Raw genomic sequence first — 25487 nt, forward strand, 5'->3', positions numbered from 1 at the left:
AATTGACCAACCACACCTACTTGACTTGGCTGGTTTCATTGATCTACCATGCCTAATTGACTGGTTTCATTGACCTACCATGCCCAATTGACTAGTTTTAACAACCAACCATGCCTAATTAACTGGTTTTGTTGACCTACCGCACCTAAATGACTAGTCCAGTTTTATTGATCAACCATTCCTAATTTATTTTATTTCATTTTTATTTCAGCTTCTCTTTATATCATTTTGACTTACCAGGTCTGATTTTGCGTAGTTTACATTCATTATCTAACCAATCCTTGACACCATCTTCAAATTTATCTTCTGTCACAGTTGACAATGTCTCTCTGAATGACTGAAACAACGGCCGGTGTATTAAACCAAACTAATAAATGGGTTAAAGAAAACAAGGTGGCAATAATTACATACATGATGTCATCAAACTTTTGACGAAATATTGACTTTAATGGATTTAATAGCCATCATAAACAATAATTATACAAATCAACAAATATTTGTTTATGAATATTACATTAGTGATTTTATGCCACAATTATGACAATATATTGTGTACGTGTGGAGATTTTGTCCATGAAAGCTCAAAATACGCAACCAGAAACACACCACCTATTATCAGGTTTATCTTCTGACATGGGGTTTTACAGGGCGCGTCTCACATACAGAATAAAAAACAAAGAACTGCTTTCAAAGGATACCAAATAAAATTTCCAGTTCTTTTGTGACTCTTCCTGGATATATCCATCCAGTTCATCTTGTAAAGCTTCATCGTTAGATTGGGTTGGTACCGGAACACCAGTATCTGGCAGCTGATCCTGAACCACACTATCGAGCAGAAAAATATAACTAAGTTTCAGACATTTTTGATTGAATATACAGTACAAACAAATAGTGAACTATATTTTTTCTACTAAATAAATTTTCATGCAACAATGTATATTTCTTTTCATGTGAATTTTTGTCAACAGTTCTTGTTAAAAATTTATTTTGCAACAAAAGCAAATGTTAAAGGTGATAACAGTGACAGGCAGTATAGTTTACCTCATTTCCTCAGTCAGAGTCTCAATTTCACTCCTTAGTTTATCTTGATCGTCTTTCTGTTGACTGTATTCTCTCTTCAATTGCTTAATGGTATCTGTAGCTTTTTGCAGCATAACCGCTAGACTGACTCGACTATCTCCAGCTTCGGTATCACCAAGACCGAGCACTTTTTGCATTTCATCCAATCCAGCCTGGATATTGCTACGTCGTTTGATTTCAGATGTTCTGTGCCTATATCTACGACGTTCGACCTGATATCAACAAATGAAATATAATAATGTTAGTTACTATTTATATGATGTAAGAATAGAACGTGGACCACTATGTAAAAACAATAAGCATGCCTCAAAAATTACGTCACAACATTACATTAATTGTTCATGTTTACGTGTGGTTTGCCTGAATTGAATGTTTGCATGTAATCATGTTTGAAATTATATGTGACCAACGATATTATTACCGACTATTTTACAATTTACTGGCGAGAAATATTTTTTTCAATTTTGAAATGAATACACCAAACTCACCCTTTCTTGTTCATCTTGTGCTGTAGTGGTCTTTTTGTGCCGTTTAGCTTTCGGTTGAGAAAACTGCAAATTATTAAAATTATTTTTCGTTATCTACTTTTAATGCATGAAGGGATTTCTCAGCTATCAACAGATGTTTTATTTCTCCAAGTAAGTCTATGAGATTTCACATGCCATTATTCTGAATGCCATATTTTTCCACTAAAATTTGGTGGAATGTTTTTTTCTATTTTTATGCAGTTTTCAAATCTTCTTTTTATAATTTTGAATCAAATGATTACTATTTTCTATTGGCTACCGGTATTGATTAAAATTTTGGAACAAATTTGAAAAAAATTCTGTGGTTTTAATTTTGTGAATTGTGGCAAGAGTTGTCTTTGGCACTCAAGGAGCTAACAAAAAGCATTGTCAATATACTGTGGAATACTTTATTTTCGCTGGAATTAATTTTCGCTGAAAAGGCTTTTTGGGCCTTTTGTATGGAATTTATTTTCACTGATTTTTGAGGAGTTTAATGTGAAATATAGGAAAAAAAGTATATTCGCTGGATTTTATTTTCACGGAATCTTCCCTTCAGCGAAAATAAATTCCAAGTATTCTACAGTAGTGAAACACAATTCACCAACTTTCGTTACTCTGTGCTAAAGTTACATTTGAATTTGAGTTTATGAAACACAGACATTAGTTTACAGTGTTTTGAGATGTTAAGGTCAAAAATGAGAACATTTTTGACAAGAAAAACAGTTTATCATTGGATACAGCAGTATTGTTTGTTGTTTCTTACCTCAAATCCTTCGAGAGCATCCTGATAACTACTGCCAGGTGAAGAGGCGGCACCTTTGTTTTATGAAAATGAATACAGAGACATCTATGAGTTATGTGCAATTACAAATATCTCAGTTCATTTAAGCACCTGGAATCTCGGCAAAGTTGAAGGTACAAAATTTTTTTTTAAAAAACAATTTTGTCGGAAAACATAATTTGATTAAGATTCCAGACACTTATTGTGAACACCTGTTGAGAAAAACCACATGTCAGTAAATTATGCAAGTATACTACTGAAAAAAAGAAAGAGGGTGAATCAAATTCATTATGTAATCCTTTAACCACGACCGTAATCCGAATACAAATGATAAACTGAGAAAGCCCATAAAGCGGGCATGTCAGCGTGTTTTCCCCAAACAGTCACCCTAGGAAGCTCATGTTTGTTTGTTTGTTTGTTTAAGCAGTGAGTAAACAGACAGAATACAAACTGGAAGTGACGGCTGGTTGAAGGGGTACTCACTAGATGTAGCTGATGCTTGTTCCGACGCCGAGATAGAGACAGGGTTGGCCATACATTCCCTCTCTCGGACTGACTGAGCACTAAGCTTCCTGTGACCTTTCACCTCCGACTAAGGAATTGGGGATATGATACAATTTAGAAAGAAAAATATACACAGAAAAAAAAAAGAATATGACAGTGCAAATGGCAATTCATACCTACCAACCGGAAACCTGTGAAAAAAAGTCTGAAATCAAATGGTTAAAACTGGAACATACATAAAAGAAAGAGTTAGTCAAACCTTTTTTAATATTAACATTTGATGACAATTGCATTTGTTTCTATTTTTTTACAGTGAATTTTACTGAATAGTCCTCATACTATAACTGTCTTTACATCAATAAATATAGGCTTTCCACCCCTGTATTGGAAATGGAATGTCTCGCCATATGTAAAGTCGCCCTTTAACTTGTGTGATATTATTCGATGTATGACGGTTAAGCATGAAGACTACAAAAAACAAAAGGACTGTGGTTTACTTTCTTTCGTTCGTGTTAGTGATGAAGTCTTAATGCAACATATCTCGGTAAGATCTTAAGATCAGTAAAATTAAACTGCACACACGACATGCATACCTCTTACACCACTGTTACCACAATGCCTTTGTAAAGCGCAAAGTAAAATTCACTGCTATTTAATTCTGGAATCGGAAGGCCAAATCAAATCAGTCTCCGTCACTACACTTCAGTAACCATACTTACCTTGATATATGGGCTTGCATCTTGTTTTTGTGAATTTGCAGGATATCTGAATGGTTTCTCGGCAATTGGACTTGTCGACTGTGATGACGGGAACGATCCTGTCTGCTCCACTGACCTGCTTACTGTAAAGTTTGCATAGCAAGATATTCTACGTAATTAATAATCTTAATTTCGAACAAGAATCAATTAAAACCAAATGAGATTTTTATATTAGTATCTATTCTAATATGATGGTTACTATGACAACAATATGACAGCACCAAGTTTTGAAACAAATACCAGTTCCTAGGACTGACTGTTCTGAGATTGATCCTCAATCTGCATTTCCTACTTATACAAAGATAAAATAAAAGAAAGATATTTTCACAAAATCTTCATCTGTTCTTGTTTCATGTTGGAAAAAAAATCACGTGCATTGAAATTAAAATTTACGAGGAAGCTGCCAAAGCGTAAACTCAGAGCACGTTCCATGCAAGCTAAAACCTGAAAAAAAATTTCATGTCAGTAGACAATTGGAAGAGATACGATTCAAACAAACATTTTAAACTGATATGAATAGAAGAAACAAAAATTTAAATCAAACCTTTCTGTCGAGGACTCTGCAATATGAAGGAGTTGGAGTCCGAACCAGGACTTTCTGGAGTCTGTCTACCATAGCTACTAGTACTGGGACTTCTATCCACACTGTGTCTTTGCTTTGACTGCTCAATTTCTGACTGCGCATGTGATGAAATATGGCTGTGTTCCATGACGTACTGCATTTGTTCTAGTGTTGGTGATGTGACATTCTCCTTCCCAACTTTGTGCGATGAACCAAGTTCCATGAGTAACATGGGACTCTGTTCAGTACTGGATCGCCTGGATAGATGTGGTGAAGGGGCTGGAGAACTGTGTACAGTATTGTAAGGCGAGCTCTGATTTGTGTTGTAAGGTGAGCTCTGTGTGGTACTGTACGGTGATGCTGCATAAGGGCTATTTGGAGGAGGAGTGCTGTAAACAGGAGACACCGGGTTCTGACTGGAAATGTTTCCAGATGGACCTGGACTAAGCCTAGAACTGGTACTACTGTGAAGTTGCTGATGATGTTTTTGTTGTTTATGCGGCTGCTGATGAAGCTGCTGCTGTTGTTGTTGTTGCTGCTGTTGTTGTTGCAGCTTTGGCTGCGGAGGTTGTTGTTGTGGAGTAAGTGATGAGTTGCTAGTAAATGGCTGATAATTACAGGAGATGGAGTTAACAGCAGTGGGCTGCATCACTGATGCCTCACATGTGACAGTCTGCTGCAACAAGTGCGAGATTGCTTCGTGGAGCACGCCCTGATCTGTTGGATCATTAGTCAAAGAATGATGTCTGGAATGAGCCCTAGATCCTCCATGCGAGGATGCTGGTGTTGTCCGATGTGACGTTGAGTTGGATGGTGTATATGATGCCACAGGTGTTGCGGAGACCGACGCGACAGGAGCTTGATACGCTGACGACACTGAAACCTGATCTTGAGCCATAGACGTAGCAGTCCAATGCATAATGTTGACATTATCCTGATTTTGTAACACCTGTGAGGTAACCATGGGATTGTCAAGTGTCATTGGAAACTGAATATCATCGTCCGTGGTCATTGGTGCTGAAAACATGAGCGGCTTCAAGTCCTCGTCTTCCTCTTCCACCACCTCAGGAACCCTCATGAAGTCGTCACCGCCGCCTTGTACAATATGTAATGATTGAACTGTAGTATGATTCTGGAACGCAGCACTGCGGAAAGACGGGAACAAATTCTGACCATAATTGTGTTGGTTCTCTTGCTGACCAGACTGCGATGAAACCGAATGAAAACCTATGTGATTCACGGATTGCGACGTGGTGGTCAATACTAAACTGTCAAACTGATCCATCTGCATGGGAATGTCACCACGACTCTGAAAAGAAGAAAAAACAAAACAAAACAAAACAGATGATTTTAGAGTGAAATCAAATACATTAACAATTTGAAAATTAAATTTCCAAAGTCAACTTAAAATGACTAACAAGATAGTACCTGATTGGCTACATAAAACTAACAGCTAACAATCAAGCCAATCGGAAAACAGGTTGTCTGTTGTTGTTCGTGTTTAAAGCAGGGATGAGAATGAAAATTTTCAGCTGAAAGTAATGTAGCCGGGGTCCCAACCTTCACCCTAGTTAGGTTGTAAAATCTGAAAACAAATTTTGGCCCACCGTTTCCATTGCGCCAATTGTATCTCGCCCTACAATTCTAGGATTAAAATGCACGGACATACAGCTCATTCTACTCAGCTTGAGTGTGGGTGAACATTTACTTTTTATTTTCATTACCCAGAAAATTTACCTCAAAGTTTGGGTAACTTTTCACCAGCAACGGCTTTTATCTCCTCTGTGATTTTTTTGGCTTGACTGATTACCACTGCCATGACAGCAGCCAAAAACTGATTTTTGAATACTTTCGCCCCAAATTTATTACCCCCTACCAGTCTTGTAATAGCAGTGTTCAAATGATCATGCTTTTTATTTTGGTTACGTTGTGCACTGATAAGAAATCATCGGCGCCTACATTGTTACACTGTATCGACGTAATTCCAACGCAACTTTGAATGAACTGTAAATGCTGCCTTCATTCTAGAAAATACTATCGCAAAACGGTTGGAAATAATAAATGTAACAGCAGAATATGTCCTAGTAATAAAGTAAAGTGACTTCTAAAAGACTGAATGTTTTTTTGGGAACTTCGTATTTAGTTATAAGCCGACGTTAGTTTCCCGTTCATGTCCTACCATGAAAACTGCCGAAAACATGTTGCTTGTTTTTTGAGCGGAGTGGATCGCCAACCAGCCTACCGGCTTGTTCAGTTACCACTCCATATTGCTTCCCGATTCGCACATTGAAAGTCACTCCCTTGTCAAGCCATGCCGAACGTAATTTGTTCCTAGTGTCTTTATCGATCTCTCGTTGTCTTTTGTAACCAATTTCACTATTATCGCTGCATGAATCTTGTAAACAACGATCCAACGCAGCTAACAATTGAAACAATATAATGGCGCGTTGGTGAAAAGAAAAATGAAAACTCTTCATTGATTGGCCTGTCAGAGAAAACCCAGCCAATCATGTTAATCGTTACATATTACTTCGAACACTTCAAAACCACTTCGGATTTTATGATTGCACTGATGAAAAGAGTTGCGAACATTCCGCATTGAAGACACCACGAGTTGTCTCCCTTCGACCATATACTGATACAGGCCTCTTGCAATTGACAACAATGACCTGACAGCGTGTTTACTTCCAGATTTGTTTTCTTACCCCCTTAAAATTTTCTCTTCGGATTTAAACGTTTCAGAAAATATATCCCTGGGGCTTAGAAATCCGCGGAATTCCGTGGATCCGCAGAAAATTCTCATCCCTAATAAAGATTATGTTTAAACATCTTCCATGCTATCGATAAAGAACCATTGTTTGAAACGTCTAGCTATTTTTAATAGTTACTTAGGACAACGATTACCAAATATTATCTACTATATATCTTGTTTGCTGACAAGTTCTTTATTGTTTCAGCACTGATGAAAGTAGATGATGATGACCGAGAATATAGCCATGGAAACTACAAATGGTTTATTGTAGTATAATTACCTGTAAATTCAATAATCCTTGCACAGAGGCAGAATCGTGCACCACAGGCTGAACACAGTCTTGTCGTTGCAATAAATTATCTGGCATTCCAGATGAAAATAAAAAGCTACCGCTCGTAGGAGGACTCCTACTGTTACATGGAATTAGGTATTCTGTGTGAAAACAACAGCATAGGTGAGATCTGTAATGTTGATAGTAGATGGCAAAAGGGATACAGGTTCTAAGAAATTGACAGGGGTTTTATTCAAATCTGCTTCTTCGACTTCAAGCAATATGAAAGCCAATCTTGAGTTCAAATGCATGGCATGTGATATAATGATTAAATTTTTAATGGGACTTTTAACACAAAACAGACCCTGATATCGAAGTCCGATTTAGCAAACATAAGTTCTTTCAAACCCTGATTTGTTACCCAAAGTGTCTGAAAACTTGATTCAGTAAACATAAATGTCAAATGCCAATTTGGTAGACATAAGAGGTATTCAAACCCAGATTTATAAAACATAATGGTTTGTAAACGCAGATTTAACAAGTCATTGTTAATGACATAGTCCCTGTTGGAATTAGGGGAAATGTTATTCAGGCCAAAAATAAAGTAAAAGCTTAGTGAATAATTGGCCGATCTAGTATCAACGGAAATTATACATGTATGTATTGAATTACTCTTCCAAAATGTATGGTTAAAAATTAAACAGGATATGCTATTCATGCGTTTTTTGTATCCAAACTGAATTTCCTTTGTCCAGGCTCATGTACAGTGAAATAGTAGTATGGTCAAAAAGCAAGATTGCAAGCAGTCAACCATTTTTGATCTGATTGTGGAACTAATTGTCATGGATATGTATAATTTAAAAGCATTTTGAAAATATACATTTTGAAAAAACAAAATGGCCAGTTGGTCAATGATTTGAACACAAAACAAATCATCATGGACATGTATCTCAACATGTATAATGTTTTTATCAAATTTGAACGAAAACCGACAAATCCTATCCAAGATACTACATTTACCAAATAACAAGATGGATTCCAATCGTCCATCTTTGATCTGATTATGAAATAAACTGACATGTATATATCAAATATGAATGAAAATGATCCCTGAGCCTTGGAGGTATAATAATAGTGTATGGTCAAAAAGCAACATGGTTGCCAGTCAGCAATCTTTGATCTGATTGTAAAACAAAATGTCATGGACATATAATCTAAAATGTATAATGTATGTACCAAATTTGAACAAAAACTGACAAAGCATGCATAAGATAGCACATTTTCAGTAAAATAAAATGGTTGCCACTCTACCATCTTTGATCCGATCATTAAATGAACCGTCAGCCATTTTGGATTGAATCAGTAAACCACTGCATATGCATATGTTCCAGATATAGTACTAGGCACATGCAAGGAATGAAAAGATTTGGTCCACAGGGTTTTTGAAATATGACTTTATAAGTCCCCTTTCGAATGAAGTTCAAACAGGGACTAAAAAGAAGAAGGGGTATTCCACCCCGATTTGCTAAACATACACATAGCAACCAAAACATGCCATGCATTTCATTAGTTTTGGAATAGAATTTTTTCACAGGCAGTTACCACAGAAGAATGCTCACAACTAGCGATCAGAAACAATGGGTTGGTGAGCTTAATATTGGAATAGGAAAACACTATATATATTATATACAATTTGTAGTTGAGCAATACTTCAACTGTCAATTCTTAGATGAATAATGAATTATTTTTTAAACGCTCTATCCAGCTGGCAGTTTAAAGACACTGATGTGACAAAGCTTTCATGGTCAGATATCGATGTGACAATTAAAGTGTGTATGGTTAGATATAATAGTTCATACCAAAACCCATACAGTACCTTGCAAAGAGTCAAACCCACAGGAGCCTTGTAGAGAATCTAATGTGTCCATAAAATCCAACTTGTCCAGATAGTCAGGCTGTAGTTGTAACAATCCTGGTTGTATAATGTCGGCATTCTGCGTTTTTTTGGCTGGATAAATTTAAATAAAGAAAAAAAAATAAAGAAAAAATTTCATCTAATGACCGATATGTAGATCTATATCATGTGTTACAATATCAACCCCAGTATGACACCATTAACCCCAGTCTGACATCAACAATCCCACTATGATACAATCAACCCCAGTATGACATCATCAACACTGGTATGACACCATCAACTCCAGTATGTCATCATCAACCCCAGTATGACATCATTAACCCTAGTCTGACATCAACAATCCCACTATGATACAATCAACCCCAGTATGACATCAACAATCCCACTATGATACAATCAACCCCAGTATGACATCAACAACCCCAGTATGACACCACCAACCCGAGTATGACACCACCAACCCCAGTATGTCACCATCAACCCCAGTATGACATCATCAACCCCAGTATGACATCATCAACCCCAGTATGTCATCATCAACCCCAGTATGATACAATCAACCCCAGTATGATACAATCAACCCCAGTATGACATCATCAACCCCAGTATGACATCATCAACCCCAGTATGACATCATCAACCCCAGTATGACATCATCAACCCCAGTATGACATCATCAACCCCAGTATGACATCATCAACCCCAGTATGACGCCATCAACCCCAGTATGACGCCATCAACCCCAGTATGACGCCACCAACCCCAGTATGACGCCATCAACCCCAGTATGACGCCATCAACCCCAGTATGACGCCATCAACCCCAGTATGACACCATCAACCCCAGTATGACATCATCAACCCCAGTCTGACATCAACAATCCCACTATGATACAATCAACCCCAGTCTGACATCAACAATCCCACTATGATACAATCAACCCCAGTATGACATCAACCCCAGTATGTCATCATCAACCCTAGTCTGACATCATTAACCCCAGTATGATACAATCAACCCCAGTATGATACAATCAACCCCAGTATGACATCATCAACCCCAGTATGACACCATCAACCCCAGTATGTCATCATCAACCCCAGCATGACATCATTAACCCCAGTCTGACATCAACAATCCCACTATGATACAATCAACCCCAGTATGACATCATCAACCCCAGTATGACGCCATCAACCCCAGTATGACGCCATCAACCCCAGTATGACGCCATCAACCCCAGTATGACGCCATCAACCCCAGTATGACATCATCAACCCCAGTATGACATCATCAACCCCAGTATGACGCCATCAACCCCAGTATGACGCCATCAACCCCAGTATGACGCCACCAACCCCAGTATGACGCCATCAACCCCAGTATGACGCCATCAACCCCAGTATGACACCATCAACCCCAGTATGACACCATCAACCCCAGTATGACATCATCAACCCCAGTCTGACATCAACAATCCCACTATGATACAATCAACCCCAGTCTGACATCAACAATCCCACTATGATACAATCAACCCCAGTATGACATCAACCCCAGTATGTCATCATCAACCCTAGTCTGACATCATTAACCCCAGTATGATACAATCAACCCCAGTATGATACAATCAACCCCAGTATGACATCATCAACCCCAGTATGACACCATCAACCCCAGTATGTCATCATCAACCCCAGCATGACATCATTAACCCCAGTCTGACATCAACAATCCCACTATGATACAATCAACCCCAGTATGACGCCATCAACCCCAGTATGACGCCATCAACCCCAGTATGACGCCATCAACCCCAGTATGACGCCATCAACCCCAGTATGACGCCATCAACCCAAGTATGACACCATCAACCCAAGTATGACACCATCAACCCCAGTATGACACCATCAACCCCAGTATGACACCATCAACCCCAGTATGACACCATCAACCCCAGTATGACACCATCAACCCCAGTATGACATCATCAACCCCAGTATGTCATCATCAACCCCAGTCTGACATCAACAATCCCACTATGATACAATCAACCCCAGTCTGACATCAACAATCCCACTATGATACAATCAACCCCAGTATGACATCATCAACCCCAGTATGACATCATCAACCCCAGTATGACATCATCAACCCCAGTATGACATCATCAACCCCAGTATGTCACCATCAACCCCAGTATATCATCATCAACCCTAGTATGACATCATCAACCCTAGTATGACATCATCAACCCTAGTATGACATCAACCCCAGTATGACATCATCAACCCCAGTATGATACAATCAAACCCAGTATGCTACAATCAACCCCAGTATGACACCATCAACCCTAATATGACATCAACAATCCCACTATGATACAATCAACTCCAGTATGATACAATCAACCCCAGTATGACATCATCAAATGGGGGTATGACATAAATTCAAGTATGTCAGGGCTATCACATTAATGTACTGTGCTTCCTATTAGCAATGACATAGGAGTTTTATGGCAATGTGAAAAACCTACCAATTTCCCTAGGATTTGGAAACGTATAGTGTTCTCTACGAAGACTTGTAAATAATGTATCCTCAAAGTTTCTTTTTGGCAGTGGAATATCATCCATTGATAACATACTTGCAGGCATAGGTGAGGGAGGGGGGTGTAAAACATGCACATCATCTCTATTGTTCGGATGGATGTTGATACCACCCACTTCCTCCACTAAGGTTTGATAAGCACATCTCTCGCCCTGCAATAAAAGCTGATAATAATACTCACAGTAATTTGATATACAAAATGAGTCTGTATGTTCTTGTCTGTCTGTGCCCCCCCCCCCCAATGATCCATTGTGTTAGGATATTGAGATGTAATGTCTGTATTAAAAAGTTTGGAATGGCCCTCCTTCTCTCTTTCTCTAAAAAGAAAGTCAGAAGTTATGCGATTCTGAGTGTGTGAATTCACTGAGTGTGCAAACAATTAGAAAATTCTCCATGAATCCTAGCAGCCTCACCCCAGTAGAAAACAATCTCCAATTTCTGTAATCAGCAACTGTTTTCTCAAGTTTTTGTTTCCAATATTTTCCTTCTAGCACATCGGCCTGTTGCTGAAATAGAAAAACCAACAAACATGTCAGTGAATGCAGTCGTACATTTCAGAACTCCAACACTGAGACTCGGTCAGTTCTAATCTGTTATATAATCGTACAAGCTCCATTAGAAGCACATGTGCTTTTATGAATGCCTGACGATATACTAGTAGTTAACATTCTTTATTCTTCAAAAAATGATACGGTAAATTGGGATGCACTTGCAATTCTTTTCTCATTAGGTTTTCCATTACACTCCCAACATACTCAAAATAACCAACAACGAAAGTACAAAGACAGTAAACACATTCAAATACCATTAATACTGTCAGGGGTATCTTTCACATCCCATAATATATCTATCACTTATTCTTAAAATGCGAAATACCAACCCTGGTTTGAAATTGATCCCACACATTTCATAGCACGATGGTTTGAAGTACTGGTACTTACTTACAAGATCATGTACATTCAGAATGCTGCCACCACAACCCACCCCAAATGTTGTTGGTTTCAATGACACAAAAAATAATGATTGAGCACACAGGAAAAATCAGTGACACCATTTGTATTTTTAATAAAATGAGCCAAAATCCAGTTGTTTCTAGACATAACACCGACTGGTATAATGTAGTCCTTATTTTTATAAACATGGTTGATGTTGATTACTCTATGGACGCAAGAAGTCACACTAGTGGCCATTGATTCTTATTCATGAAATATTATACTGACTGTGAAGCAGATTTCACTGGCAACCCAAAAACTATAATTAGTCTAAATATGCACAGGTTTTATTAATTTCTTAATACTGGTAGGAGCGATTGTATACTGTTTAATTTTCACTGACTCTTGTGAAATTAAAGCGTTTTTCAATACAAATTTTGATGTAAACATTGGCCATGTCAACCTCTTCCAACAGAGTTAAATTTTCATATGTGTTCATATTTGAGATACCAAGAATTTAATGATTTTTTGAAGGGATTTGCCAACAAATAGGTACCAACATCACACTTGGAAGTTAAAATGCCAATTATATGTAACTGACAAGATTTACATGAAAATGTTTATTTCCAACACATTACTAAAAATTCCACTCACATATAAAAGTTAAACCAAAATAAGCTGAGAGTGATTAATAGATTGATAGCGAACAAAGCTGTTGAGAACACATTGAAATATTGATAACCTTTGTACAGAGGTTATCACATGACCTTTTCACCCAAGAGAATATTGACAGCCGCTCTAAAGACATTTTGGAATCCAACGTCACAATCAGAAATTATTCTTTTGTGTATACGTGTCAAATCATTTACCAATCAAGTTCACATGACAGGGTCGCAAAAATGTCCCACCTGTTAAATCAGTAAAGGCATGAATAGAGGACATCTCTATTCTTTTCAACAATTGCAACCTGTTGATAGCTGCCTGTCAACACGCAATACTGCATGATACACAAATCAGCTTTTGTTGTCGTCTTCGAGAAAACCAGCTGGAGTGAAATAGCGCCCTCTATAGTATTATGCATATAAGGTACATGTCAGAGGCAACTATGGCTTTTTTGTTAAGTCAATTAGTATTAAGATTGGGAAGTATTACCAACATTATTTGTGACATTGTATTTCTCTAAATTTAATAATATTTCCATAGAGATTACTACATGTATGTCATTATTTGGGAAGTTTCCATTTTTATGATTATTGTTGTTACCGGTAACTACACAAACCAGTTTCTCAATTGTACATGTTTTGACAACTTTTCATTTCAAAATGGCCACTATAGTAGGGCTTCATGCTATCACAAAATAACAAAAGTCATTTTGCAAAGAAAACAAGTTCAAGGACCCCCATTTTTTTTTAGCTAATTCCCATTGTGTGATGGAACCAGGTAGTGGGGTATTGTTAGGTAGCTGCGTCTAACCTTAAAGCTGTGTACATGCAACATTGCAATACAATGTACGTGTCAAATCCACAACTCATTACAATGATGGAGAGCTAGCTGGTTGATACAAATGGATTTTTTTAAACATTTACTACTCACTTTACCATTAACTAAACTCACTACCGTAATTTAAATTAAAAACCCAGAGAATATGCAGTTGACCATACATATGGTTTCTTTCACAAACAAGTGAAATTACAAGTATATAAATATCCTGCAAAATCAAAACTGCTAAAATTAATTTACTCATGTTTTACATTTTTATTACCGGTAAAGTTGACTTTGAGCTACAATCTAAACCAGTGACATTTGTCGATTTATATTTTGAATAAAAGTAATTAGATTCCTTGACAATGGCAATGCCAGGAAACAATTTATTGCTAATATATGTGAAACATCTTTTAAACTCAGATTTTTGAAATTGAACTGTTCAGAATTATTAGACATTCACAAATCATTTATTTATTAGAGGAAAAATTAAAAAATTATTATAATATGACAACAGTGAATGCTCATCTGAATTATTTATGTTTGATTCAGACGTGATTTTGCGACTTTTCAACTTCCAAGGAGTTAATGAAAAAATATAAAATGCAGCTTGATGGGCTGGGAATTGATTGTAAAGACAACAAGTTATTGACACAAAAAAAAACTGAAATCAGTAAGATATTTTGAGTAAGAACTTGGCATGAAGTATAATGTATGTATGTGTAAAGTTTGGGAATGCTGGAAATGGGAATTTTGATAATTTCTTGTTGAATTTTATAAAGTTTTAAAACTAAAATAGCCAGCATCTTGAATCAAATCACTTAATAAATGTATGTACATTATGTATCCCATGATGCATTGGTGTAGTTTGACTGATCAGTCCAGGCATGTCAGAGATACAGGTGCAAAAGGACCAGCTGGCGTAGCCAGGCACAAAACACACGTGAATGTATGTATGCATACACGCAGAGGTAAAATTACAAGTCCCCTCGAATGGGAACTAATAAATTGATCAATATGGTAACCTGTCAGCAACCTTTGATCAGATTGTAAAACGAAATGGTTCATAGTAAGCTTGCCTTTGTACCAAATTTGCACCAAATCTTCTGATTCATAAGAATAAACAGGTGTATTTCAGATTGAGCATTGAAATTGGACTATAAAGGAACCCCACTCATCTCCGCACACTTAACACATGTCTGCTGACTTCTTTTTTTTTACATTGATTTCGGTATGGTTGTGAAGCTTTCAGCTGTCAATTTATATTGTATTCACTTATTGAAGTCAATTTTTTTATTTTTTAAAAATTTATATACACATTGTAAGCCTCAGTGCATATGTCCCGTCCTCCATTAATCCACTCCAATTTGCATTGTACCGCTGCCAAACTTTTAAGTGAGTGCACTACCTCAGTAAGGCCAAGTAAAAAATATTTACATCCTCACTCTTGTCGTAAAATAAATGATTTTTTTTATGTCATTCATTATTATCTCAAATCCTAGCAACTGTTCAACTATTGAACGCCTATTAACATAATCTCCCAACCACTATAACTGCTGACATTTTGAAAGATAGTTTCTACTCTGAATTCATATCACTGTAAAAGTTATTCTATTCTATTCTACTCAACTTAATTCCAACTCAGTGGAGATGATAACTGTATTTCACAGCTACACACTCATTGACACGTACACACATTCATAAGATTTTAATATCAGTAAAGACCATATTTATTTAAAAGATATACAATTTATGCCAACCCCCCCATCATGAGTTCTGGGCCCCCTAACATCGCAAGAAAAGTCAAACAATTCAATAATACCATGCAGACTGAAGTTGAAAAGTTCACTGGTTGTTTGAAATGTATAATTTTATGATAAGTGAACAATAATATGTACCTTTCCCGACAATAATAAATGATATGCAAGTCAATAATTTGGTTAAAAATTAATAAAGATACTATAATATATGCGAAATGTTGCATTAATATTTGGGGAGGATTTATCAGAGGTGAAATATCACTGCACATATAGGGGGGGGGGGGGTGCAAGGGTTATTTTCGTTCAACGTTAATTGAAAAAATAAATTCCGTAATTTTGTAATCACAGGCTAGACGTACAACATAATCAATCAAATATTTTTTCGTACACTGTGAAAATGTGTCATTTTTTCCTGTACGTACAAGAATTTTTTAGGTTTTCTTTTTTAATTTTCTCTGTAAACATTCAATTTTCACTGTTAACTGTTAAAACATCTTTTTTTTCCTTGTAAATTGTAAAAAGCCCTTATTATTGCCCGTACCAGCTACCCCCTTGCCCCCCTCTAAAAAGCCTCTGAGATCTAATAGAAAAAATGGGATGTGAAATTACGATTGGCGAAATCCCTCGCCTTAATTTCTGTAGAGAACACACACAAATGTTAACCCATTGCTGGAAAGCCTACATTTATAGTTGAAGTGATTGCATAAAAACAGCATCAGAAAGCAAGTGTTGAATGAACCTTGTTCAACTGATAAGTATGTATACCTAAGTCATCCGAGTAGGTCATGGCATGTTGGGAAAAGGTCAAATACGTAAGAATTCAACAGAATTAGAAATGCTACATGCTTGAACTTAGATAGATAATGAAACATGTTACAGCAGGCAATCAAAATATTAACCTTTTGAAAGCCCAAGGTCAACTTCTGTCATGATTATAAATAGAACCCACATAATTTTATGAATATTTTTTGAACAATTTAGATCAAGATCTGTAGCCAATGCACAGTTATGTTTATTTGGTCCAAAATTAAGAAAGAATTTCAAGAAAAATACATAAAACTGTAGAAAAAGTTGAACCTAACTTTGTGCAGGAAAATTGTTCAATTTTTCTGAACTAAAATATAGAACCATTCACAGCTGCATTAAATATTTGTGGTAAGAGTAAAAAAAATTAGTATACTACAGTGTCAGAGCTTGGGAGGTCAATCGACACAGTTTAACGCCAAGCAGCTGCAAGTTGAATGTGATTTACTTTTAAGCGGCTTTTTCAAAACAAGCTTTTCACCCCCAAAATATGTTAAAAATTTCAACTGGTACGTTAATTCTTTGGTTTGAAACCATAAATATAACACAGAACATGTTAATTCCGAGGTTGGTTCACCACTGTCCACAGCAGGTAGACATTTTAATTTTATGTATGCTGTCCCACGAAACGTATTGTGTGCATGCACATACAATTTACTGCATCACAATCAGATGAGTGCATTCTGGGTAATGGTAAACCCCTTGGCGCGAAAAAATAAACAAATAAAAAAAAAGAAGAAAAAATTGAAAGAGATAGTAAAATCACAAATTCCAGAAGCTTTTTTTTTAAAGCTCTCAGAAACTAATTACCATAATCATATTTCACACACTATCATAAAACCAAATATCAACTCACCCACGATATCCGGGTAACATGTTCATCTGTCAATGGGGCTACAAACTGTCCAACAATCGGGTCTTTCTTCTCTATAACTGTTGAAAATGAAAGAAATTATTATTTGATTATGTCTAAATGTTTTACAGATTTTTATTCCCCCTCCCAACCGAAATTTTTAAGTATTGATGACATCCAAAGCTGTGGTTGAAGTTTTCATTGGAATATGCACAGATTTAAAAACTAAACTAATCAGGTCTGTGGATTACCTCAAAGCATCAATGCACAAAGTTTCATTGTAATCAGATAATTGGTTCTTGGGTTTTCAGTAGAAACGACACATACATACACATACACGGATACACGGATACACACACTAACGATCAAAGCAGCATTGGCTAATAGAACAAGTCCATTTCCATACATAAAAAAATTCTAACACTACGGGGTTTCAATTCATAAAAATAAAATTTTAAATAATTTGAGTATAAGATAATAACTAACACTGTAGATGCCATGCTCTCCATATTCCGTTATTCAGTCGTAACTTTTCTTTCCACGTCAGTCGGGTATTACGAAATGGCTTGGGTCTTGGGGATACTAACTGTCTTCTGTAAATAAAACAATAAATAAGAGTTAAAAAGCTGTTATATACTACTAGTTAAATACTAATGATTTTTCATCCATGGGATATCTTATGATTAACTGAATGCTAGTGATATTCTCACCCAAATCTTTATTTATTTCAGATGACAGCATTTCTAACAATCAGCCTATTGGCTGAGATAACTCCGCTGCTAGCAATGCTCATTTCAATTAAAGAATTAAAGATATCATCACAAAATGAACAAATCTGAGAGCCGTCCCCCTGTATTGCCAATATGTTTAATATCAATGCAATCAGACTTGCGGTTTTTAACATGAAGTCAAAAATATCTAAAATATTCATCATAATTAGATAATTGAAGATAGCGCCACGAAATGAACAAATCAAAACGAGGTCTATCCGAGGTACATACTGTATACACCCATTATCAATGCAATCATGCTTGTAGTTTTCAAGAAAAAGTCCCAAAAAAAAAGATAAAAGTATCACATGTGCTTTATTACACGTATAAGAGATGAGGCGTTTTTTATGGGTCAAAATGCAGTATAAAATGCTGCTTATGTGAGCTATTGGAGATGCAATTCTAATGGATCAAACACTGTATTAAATGTTTGTATACAAATACAAAGATTTTAATGCATGATATTATGAAAATTAAACTTTCATAAAATTAAAGATTTCACTGCGTATTTTAATTAAATTAATGATTGAGAGCCCCATAGACTTGTACAGCATAATTAAATAGGGTAACGTCAGGCCACAGTAACACAGATTAAAGTTTCATAAATTTTAAATATAATATTTTATTTGATTACACATGTAAAATCAAAATGTCAAATTAAAAATGGATTTCTGTTGATGAAAAAAACAAAACGATAGACTAATATTGATATCAAGTAAAAGAGGCATGTGCTACATTACCGGTAGTCTCAAGGTGAAGTCAACCTTTAGGATGCATGTACACGTATACTATGTTGATGTAATTTATACGGCCTAGACAATCAAGAATCTGGCCTGGTTATAATTCAACGACTTGGTCATTATAGTGGAAAGGACAAAGTTTTTATCGGTATGTTTTTAGGTATCCTGACGCTGAATGCAATCAATAGAAGCGTATTTGAGAATACAAAGTACATTGTACTGTGAAAAAGACACTTGGACAACATGCCATAAAAGTACAGTGTATATGAATAGACTGAAATCCTTCATTATTCCTACACTACACACTACCAAGTACTACCGTTAACATTAAAGCGCAGTGGTTGTAGAGCAGCGCGTGTTCGAATTTCATGTAAATAAACAATGCATTTTACATGAGTTGTATTTGTCGCTATGAGTCCTATATCGAACAGGATGCGGCACAACAACTGCCGCCCTTTAAATAATGTGTGAACATCATATGTATGTGTAACTATGACAACACCTTAATCCAGCTTAGGTAATACAGACTACATGTGTCATACAGCTTCTAGATGAACCAAGGCGACACTTTTTTTTGTTTAAATCCAGATTTAAACATAAATACAAGATGTTATACTACACATTGTTTTCACAACATGTAAGTCAGTAAAGTAGCATCCTTGATAATTCAGCCCAATTACCAAAGCATGAAACTGAATTTGCCATACTGGAATGTACAGTATTCACTGGGTTTTAATTTAGCTTATTTCGCTGACTGGAAAATGTGCTAAATTAAAACCCAGTGAATATGTAAAATTGAGCATAGAACACATTATCTAAATGATAAAACCGTGAATTTAAAACCCATTGAATATGCCTGAAATGGTAAATCAGCAAAATTTAAATAAACCGAGTGAAAATTAGTCATTTTACAGTATTTATGCCAACATAAATGCTTTGATTAAACAACTGCTCTGTGCAGACTAATCAATAAATAATGTACAGTACAGCTATGTAGACAGTACTCAACTTGATGGGAAGCCAGATCTTATTTTAGGGATCTCCCATTACAGTATAATGGCCTGTAATAATTGCATCAGTATTTAATAGGTATGCACATGTACATGTATGTCAATACAAAACACAAATATCAAAGTCCTATTATATTAATTTCAAAAGAGATAATATTTTTTTAAATAAATCTACTTTTCAGATAGTATTCACACTTCGGCAAAGGTAAATGAGAGTCAGTAGAATAATTGGTGATTGTTTATACATTTACCATATAAACTTTACCCGCTGAATAATTTTCTCAATCAAAAATGTGGACACTGTTTTTTAAATTTTTTATATTTTATTTGTACTTTCTTTTTTTTAGACCAACTGGAGATAGTTTCCTATATTGGTTACATGTCTCCATAAATATTTGTTAATATGGTTCTGGTTTGAGTTGAAGAATTGACGCTATCAATCAATATGCATACATCTGCTTTCCAGTGATGTACTACAGCATGCTGTATTTGCTCTTATAGTAGCATGTGTGCTTGTGTAAATTAAAGATTTCTTTATGGTCAAAATAAGTGATATTTTAATGATTCAGTAAATAGAAAATCTTTGAGTTATATTCGCTTCTATTGGAGATGCGCCTCTGATAGAGCAAAAACGGTATACATAACAATGTACATGGCGGAGAGTAGTGTTTTTGATAACGCGTGGATGGTAGGTGGTGAACTGAACACTAACACTTCCCAGCTAACGCAAAGCTAAAGACTGTCTGTCTGTTGTGTACCACACTCAATTCCCTGTATGCATTCTGAATACATGTACATCCTTCAGAAAGAGAAACTCTGGTCAAGAATTAATCAGCTAAGTGAGATAGAATATGGAATCCATTGATCTGGAAATTCTGAGTGAAAAAAGGTACTCAGTTTAGATATGTACAGAATGGGTCGTTAGTGTGACCCCCCCCCCCCAAAAAAAGGTCATACATCCTGGTATTTTTATTGATGATAAAGAACAGTTTAATGTTGCAAATATTAGATTATAATACTGGAAATTATAATCCCCCAAAGTCCCAGGATGTGTGACCTTGTGGGGGTCATGAAGCCAGAAGATTTACATTTATAAACGTCACTCTCCAGATGGAGAAAACAAAATCTATAATAAGTATCATAAGACAAACAAATCTCATCTCAAATCCACTCAATTGTATATAATGAGGTTTTTAAAAATTATTATTTAATAAATTTGTGATTATAATAACTGTTTTTTGGAGCCATGTGATGTTCACCTGCATCGCACTGTTGGAAAACATGTGTGAACAGCTTAACCAGGTATCTAACCCGCTTAGTTTAACACAGAGTTAGGGGGTTGGTATTCCAGAGTTCCATGTTTAACCTCAAAATAAGACTTGGGTGATCAAGGTCTCAGGGTTAAAACAATGATCCAAGGTAGAGAAGGTATAGCAGATGTAATGGCTAAGTTAAATGTTAAATCACTGTGATGTATAAACAGAACACAGGTCTAGCCCTCTTACAACGTGATCTAGCCAATGTGCCCTCTAATACGACTGATTTTGTAGGGATTCCGAGTCAAAATGGAATCCCTAAAATCAAGTTGAGTGAGCCTTTTGACGCTGTAGAGGTTGGTCTTTGAGAAAAAAAAAAAATTTTATGCAACAGTATAGATTAATTCACGAACAAATTCTGTACGTTTTTTTACACATATTTTGTTCACAAAATGCGAATTTCATTCCATAACTATAGCAAGACGTTTTTCAAGACCACTATATTCATGTACGATTTTCTGTTTCAGTGACACAAGTGAATTAGCACTAGAACAGTTGTATTACAGTAAATCATTGGACATCAGTGGCGTGGCTTAGAGGACAGCTTGTGAAAACAAAGCTTTATATTCCCAGACACAAAATCTAAAGTTATGTACATGAACAAACTTTGACAATATGAGTGACATTCATACATGTACTACAGGTACCGGTAAGTACAAAAATGGCTATCAGGCGGTCATAACAGCGTTGGATCTAAAAGCTCATATGTATACCATTATGGCATGTTTTGTATCAAATTTGAACAAAATCTGTCCAGGCATGTTCGAGGGGGAACTAATAATAGTAACAAAATTGAAGTTGAGTTTGGCAATACAGAATACACCTGTTATATGATCCATGCTATTTACTTCAAGCCTCACTGATTCTATAGTTATTGTAACGGTCTCAAGGGTAAAGTGTCCCCACCAATGTATTTATCAAAAGCATTGTGCAAATCAACAATGACTTCTAGTTTATGAGTTGCACTGACTCAAGGTAATACTGGTGAGACAGCAAGTACGGGGAGTTCACATGTGAATACGCAAGGGACATGAACTGTGTCTAAGAACATCACAGTATGCGAGCCCAATAAAGATGGGATGGGCATGTATTATGTATGTATCTTGCCAACTATTCGACACTATTCAATGATCAAGTGGAACAGACACGCTTTATTTTCTAATCAGGATTTTTTAAATTAAACAGCCTTCAATGGAAGTCTATAATCCAAATGTTATTGCAATTTGATTGAAGCAATTTAAATACAGTGACTCCACAACAATATCAGAAGGAAATATTTAATTTAAAATAGATGAATCAGGCATGCATATAACCACTCAGTTTAATAATCAGACGTAGCATTTTGTCAGGTTTCACTGTGCAAGCTGTCTATAAACTGGAGATTGCATGGAAGTACATTTCAGTGTCTATACTATTTGAGTCTAGTCAGGAAACACAATGTCAGCTTCCTACAAGCAAGAACAATTGGTGTTTCAGTCCAGTCACAGTCAAAGCCAAACAAAACAATAACTACTTATTTTTAGCAGTAAAAATTATATGTGTATTACTTGCATCATCAGCCTTGTTTTTTCTTAATCTGTCGATATACTGTTTTCTAGCTTAAACTAAATAATCGCCCAACTTAGCCAGTATAACGTTTTTATAGCAAAAACACAGTACAGTACTTATTTTTAGCAGTAAAAATTATATGTGTATTACTTGCATCATCAGTCTTGTTTTTTCTTAATCTGTCGATATACTGTTTTCTAGCTTAAACCAAATAATCGCCCAACTTAGCCAGTATAACGTTTTTATAGCAAAAACACAGTAATTGAAATTCATTTATATGTGAAAAGCAGCTTATCCCTTATGTTAAATTGAAACCTACACGTACTACTTAGAGACGCATAGAAACATCAATACTAAAATTCTAATCCTAGTGACTAGTTACAGAAAACAGGAACTGAAAAGAAAACAATCTCTTTGGGAACCTTCGTAAGTCACAATGAATCAACGTATATGTATATTTTCAGCACAAAGAACACATGTAAGTTACCAATCTATAGCAAGGTATAATACAGTAGGGGCATATGTTCCTAGCTAGTCACGGTTTCAATTTCAGTTTTGATTACATTTTTCAAGTAGAACCATATTGCAATTTTTCTATGACTAACTTAAATATGGTGTATCTTATTATTATTGGATACAAATAATGATTTCAAAAAACAGATGTGACTGTATTCATTGATCTCTACATGTGATAAATATACAAAAGAAGAAGGGGAATATAAAAGATGGTCAAAAATTATAAAATACAAGTGATATGACATAAGGACGATTTAATAACTGGATTACAATCAAAAAGTTTACCATAATATGTTTTCTGAGTATGAACAGTGTCTGGTTAAGCAAGATGTTTCCTCTTACCATCTTACCATTAAATATACATGTCATTTAGTACATCAGCTTATAGTTTCAGGAGCTATAGCCTCAAAGTTGTAAACAATTGTGTCAAAAAATTCAGATAACCCACATATATTTGAAGGACTTCAAAATTTCCACAATTCCAGGCATTTAATGACGAAATTTCCTACCATACAAAACAGAACCATAAATAAGACAAGTCTAGAACTGACATTACAACGAATAAACAATTATATATGGGGCTATGACCCTGGCTTGTGAAAAGTATAATCCATATCTCAGTATAATGAACTAAATATAATATTACGTATAATACACTATATGATGAAGACAATTATGACTTTTACCATATGTGCTCTATAAGTAGCACATGCACTTATAGATAAAAATATTAATAAATGCAGTATACTGTAAAATACTTTATTTTAGCTGGAATTAATTTTCGCTAAAAAGGGCTTTTTGGGTGTTTTGTATGGAATTTATTTTCACTGATTTTTGGCGAGTTGAATGTAAAATATAAGGAAAAAGATATATTCGCTGGATTTCATTTTCATTAAATCATTCCTTCAGCAAAAATACCAGAATTAATTCCAAGCGAAAATAAAGCATTTTACAGTACAACAAATGCAATTTTTTGGTTTAAGCATGCATATATGCAAATTAGGTGCTTTGCTTTAGACTGAACTGTGAAAACCCCTGGGACTTCATGAGCTACATACTCAGATGGTGTTGGCAAGAAGGCTAATAATTGTACCACTTAAGATACTGAAGGAATGTACGTCATCCACCAACTATGTGGTGTATTTTATCCAAAGTATGCCCTCAACTAATATATAGTATTCAACTTTATATATATTCTACTATTAATGTCAAATCTTGGAAATAATTGTATACAACTTTTTCTATGGTTAATTCACTTATATTATAACAATATTCAACCATTAAATTCAATGTTCTCTACAGACTAAATCACGGTTAATTTATGTAATACCGTAAAATCAGTATTAGAAGCCGCATCCCTAATAGAAGCCACACCTATTCTTTGTGAACAATTTAGACCCAAAAACTCACCATTTCTCATATGTGTATATGCTCTAAAAGAAGCCACATCCCCTCTGTTGCTTTGTACCATTTTAATAGAAGCCGCGACTTTTAATACAGAGTTTACAGTAATACCTAATTCACATGATAATACTATTTAATTTACAGGAAAATCATTATACATACTGGTAATAATGTATCCAATTTACATGAAAATCCCTATACATAATAATACAATCTAATTTGCATATTCATTTGCTACAACTGAAATACTGTTTCTAAAAAGTTCAAGCATAGTAAAATCAACAACCTTAAAAGACCAGAGGAGAAGACTGAAAGGATAATACCAGCACTGATGTTAATCAGTTTAATTTTTAAGACATGGCCTTTTTTTATATTGAGCCCATGAACATGTGTTTGTTGAAGGGTTATTCTATGGATTATTGAGCATGTGTAGTCTGAGTACATTAATGCATACTGTAAATGCACTAATTATTCACTGGGTTTTAATTGCACTATTTTCGCTGATAAGTAAAAATCCGCTAAAATAAATCTATATGAACATGTAAAATAACAATAAATGTGTTTTCATGACAAATTTATGAATTAAAACACAGTAAATATGCTCAAAACA

At 35.5% G+C, this 25487-nt stretch overlaps 1 protein-coding gene across 2 annotated transcripts in view; it reads right to left on the reverse strand.

Moving 5' to 3' along the window:
- LOC102802622 (uncharacterized) overlaps nt 1–25487 on the reverse strand; it is a 64489-nt gene that overhangs the window by 4602 nt on the left and 34400 nt on the right. The window contains exons 2-15 of one of the 2 annotated variants that reach the window (XM_006815495.3): nt 18060–18166; nt 17577–17653; nt 12156–12248; nt 11672–11894; nt 9094–9225; nt 7227–7378; nt 4177–5503; nt 3594–3715; nt 2854–2962; nt 2353–2405; nt 1569–1631; nt 1042–1292; nt 699–825; nt 238–367 (exon numbers count right to left, since the gene is read on the reverse strand). In XM_006815495.3, coding sequence (XP_006815558.1) covers nt 238–367; nt 699–825; nt 1042–1292; nt 1569–1631; nt 2353–2405; nt 2854–2962; nt 3594–3715; nt 4177–5503; nt 7227–7378; nt 9094–9225; nt 11672–11894; nt 12156–12248; nt 17577–17653; nt 18060–18166 — 2966 coding nt within the window. Of the gene's footprint in view, nt 1–237; nt 368–698; nt 826–939; nt 1293–1568; nt 1632–2352; nt 2406–2853; nt 2963–3593; nt 3716–4176; nt 5504–7226; nt 7379–9093; nt 9226–11671; nt 11895–12155; nt 12249–17576; nt 17654–18059; nt 18167–25487 lie in introns of those variants that run through there. The other variant, XM_085504424.1, reaches the window with a different exon arrangement.

Source organism: Saccoglossus kowalevskii, chromosome 10, assembly GCF_978046115.1.
Source record: "Saccoglossus kowalevskii chromosome 10, keSacKowa6.1, whole genome shotgun sequence".
NCBI classification, from domain to species: Eukaryota; Metazoa; Hemichordata; class Enteropneusta; family Harrimaniidae; genus Saccoglossus; species Saccoglossus kowalevskii.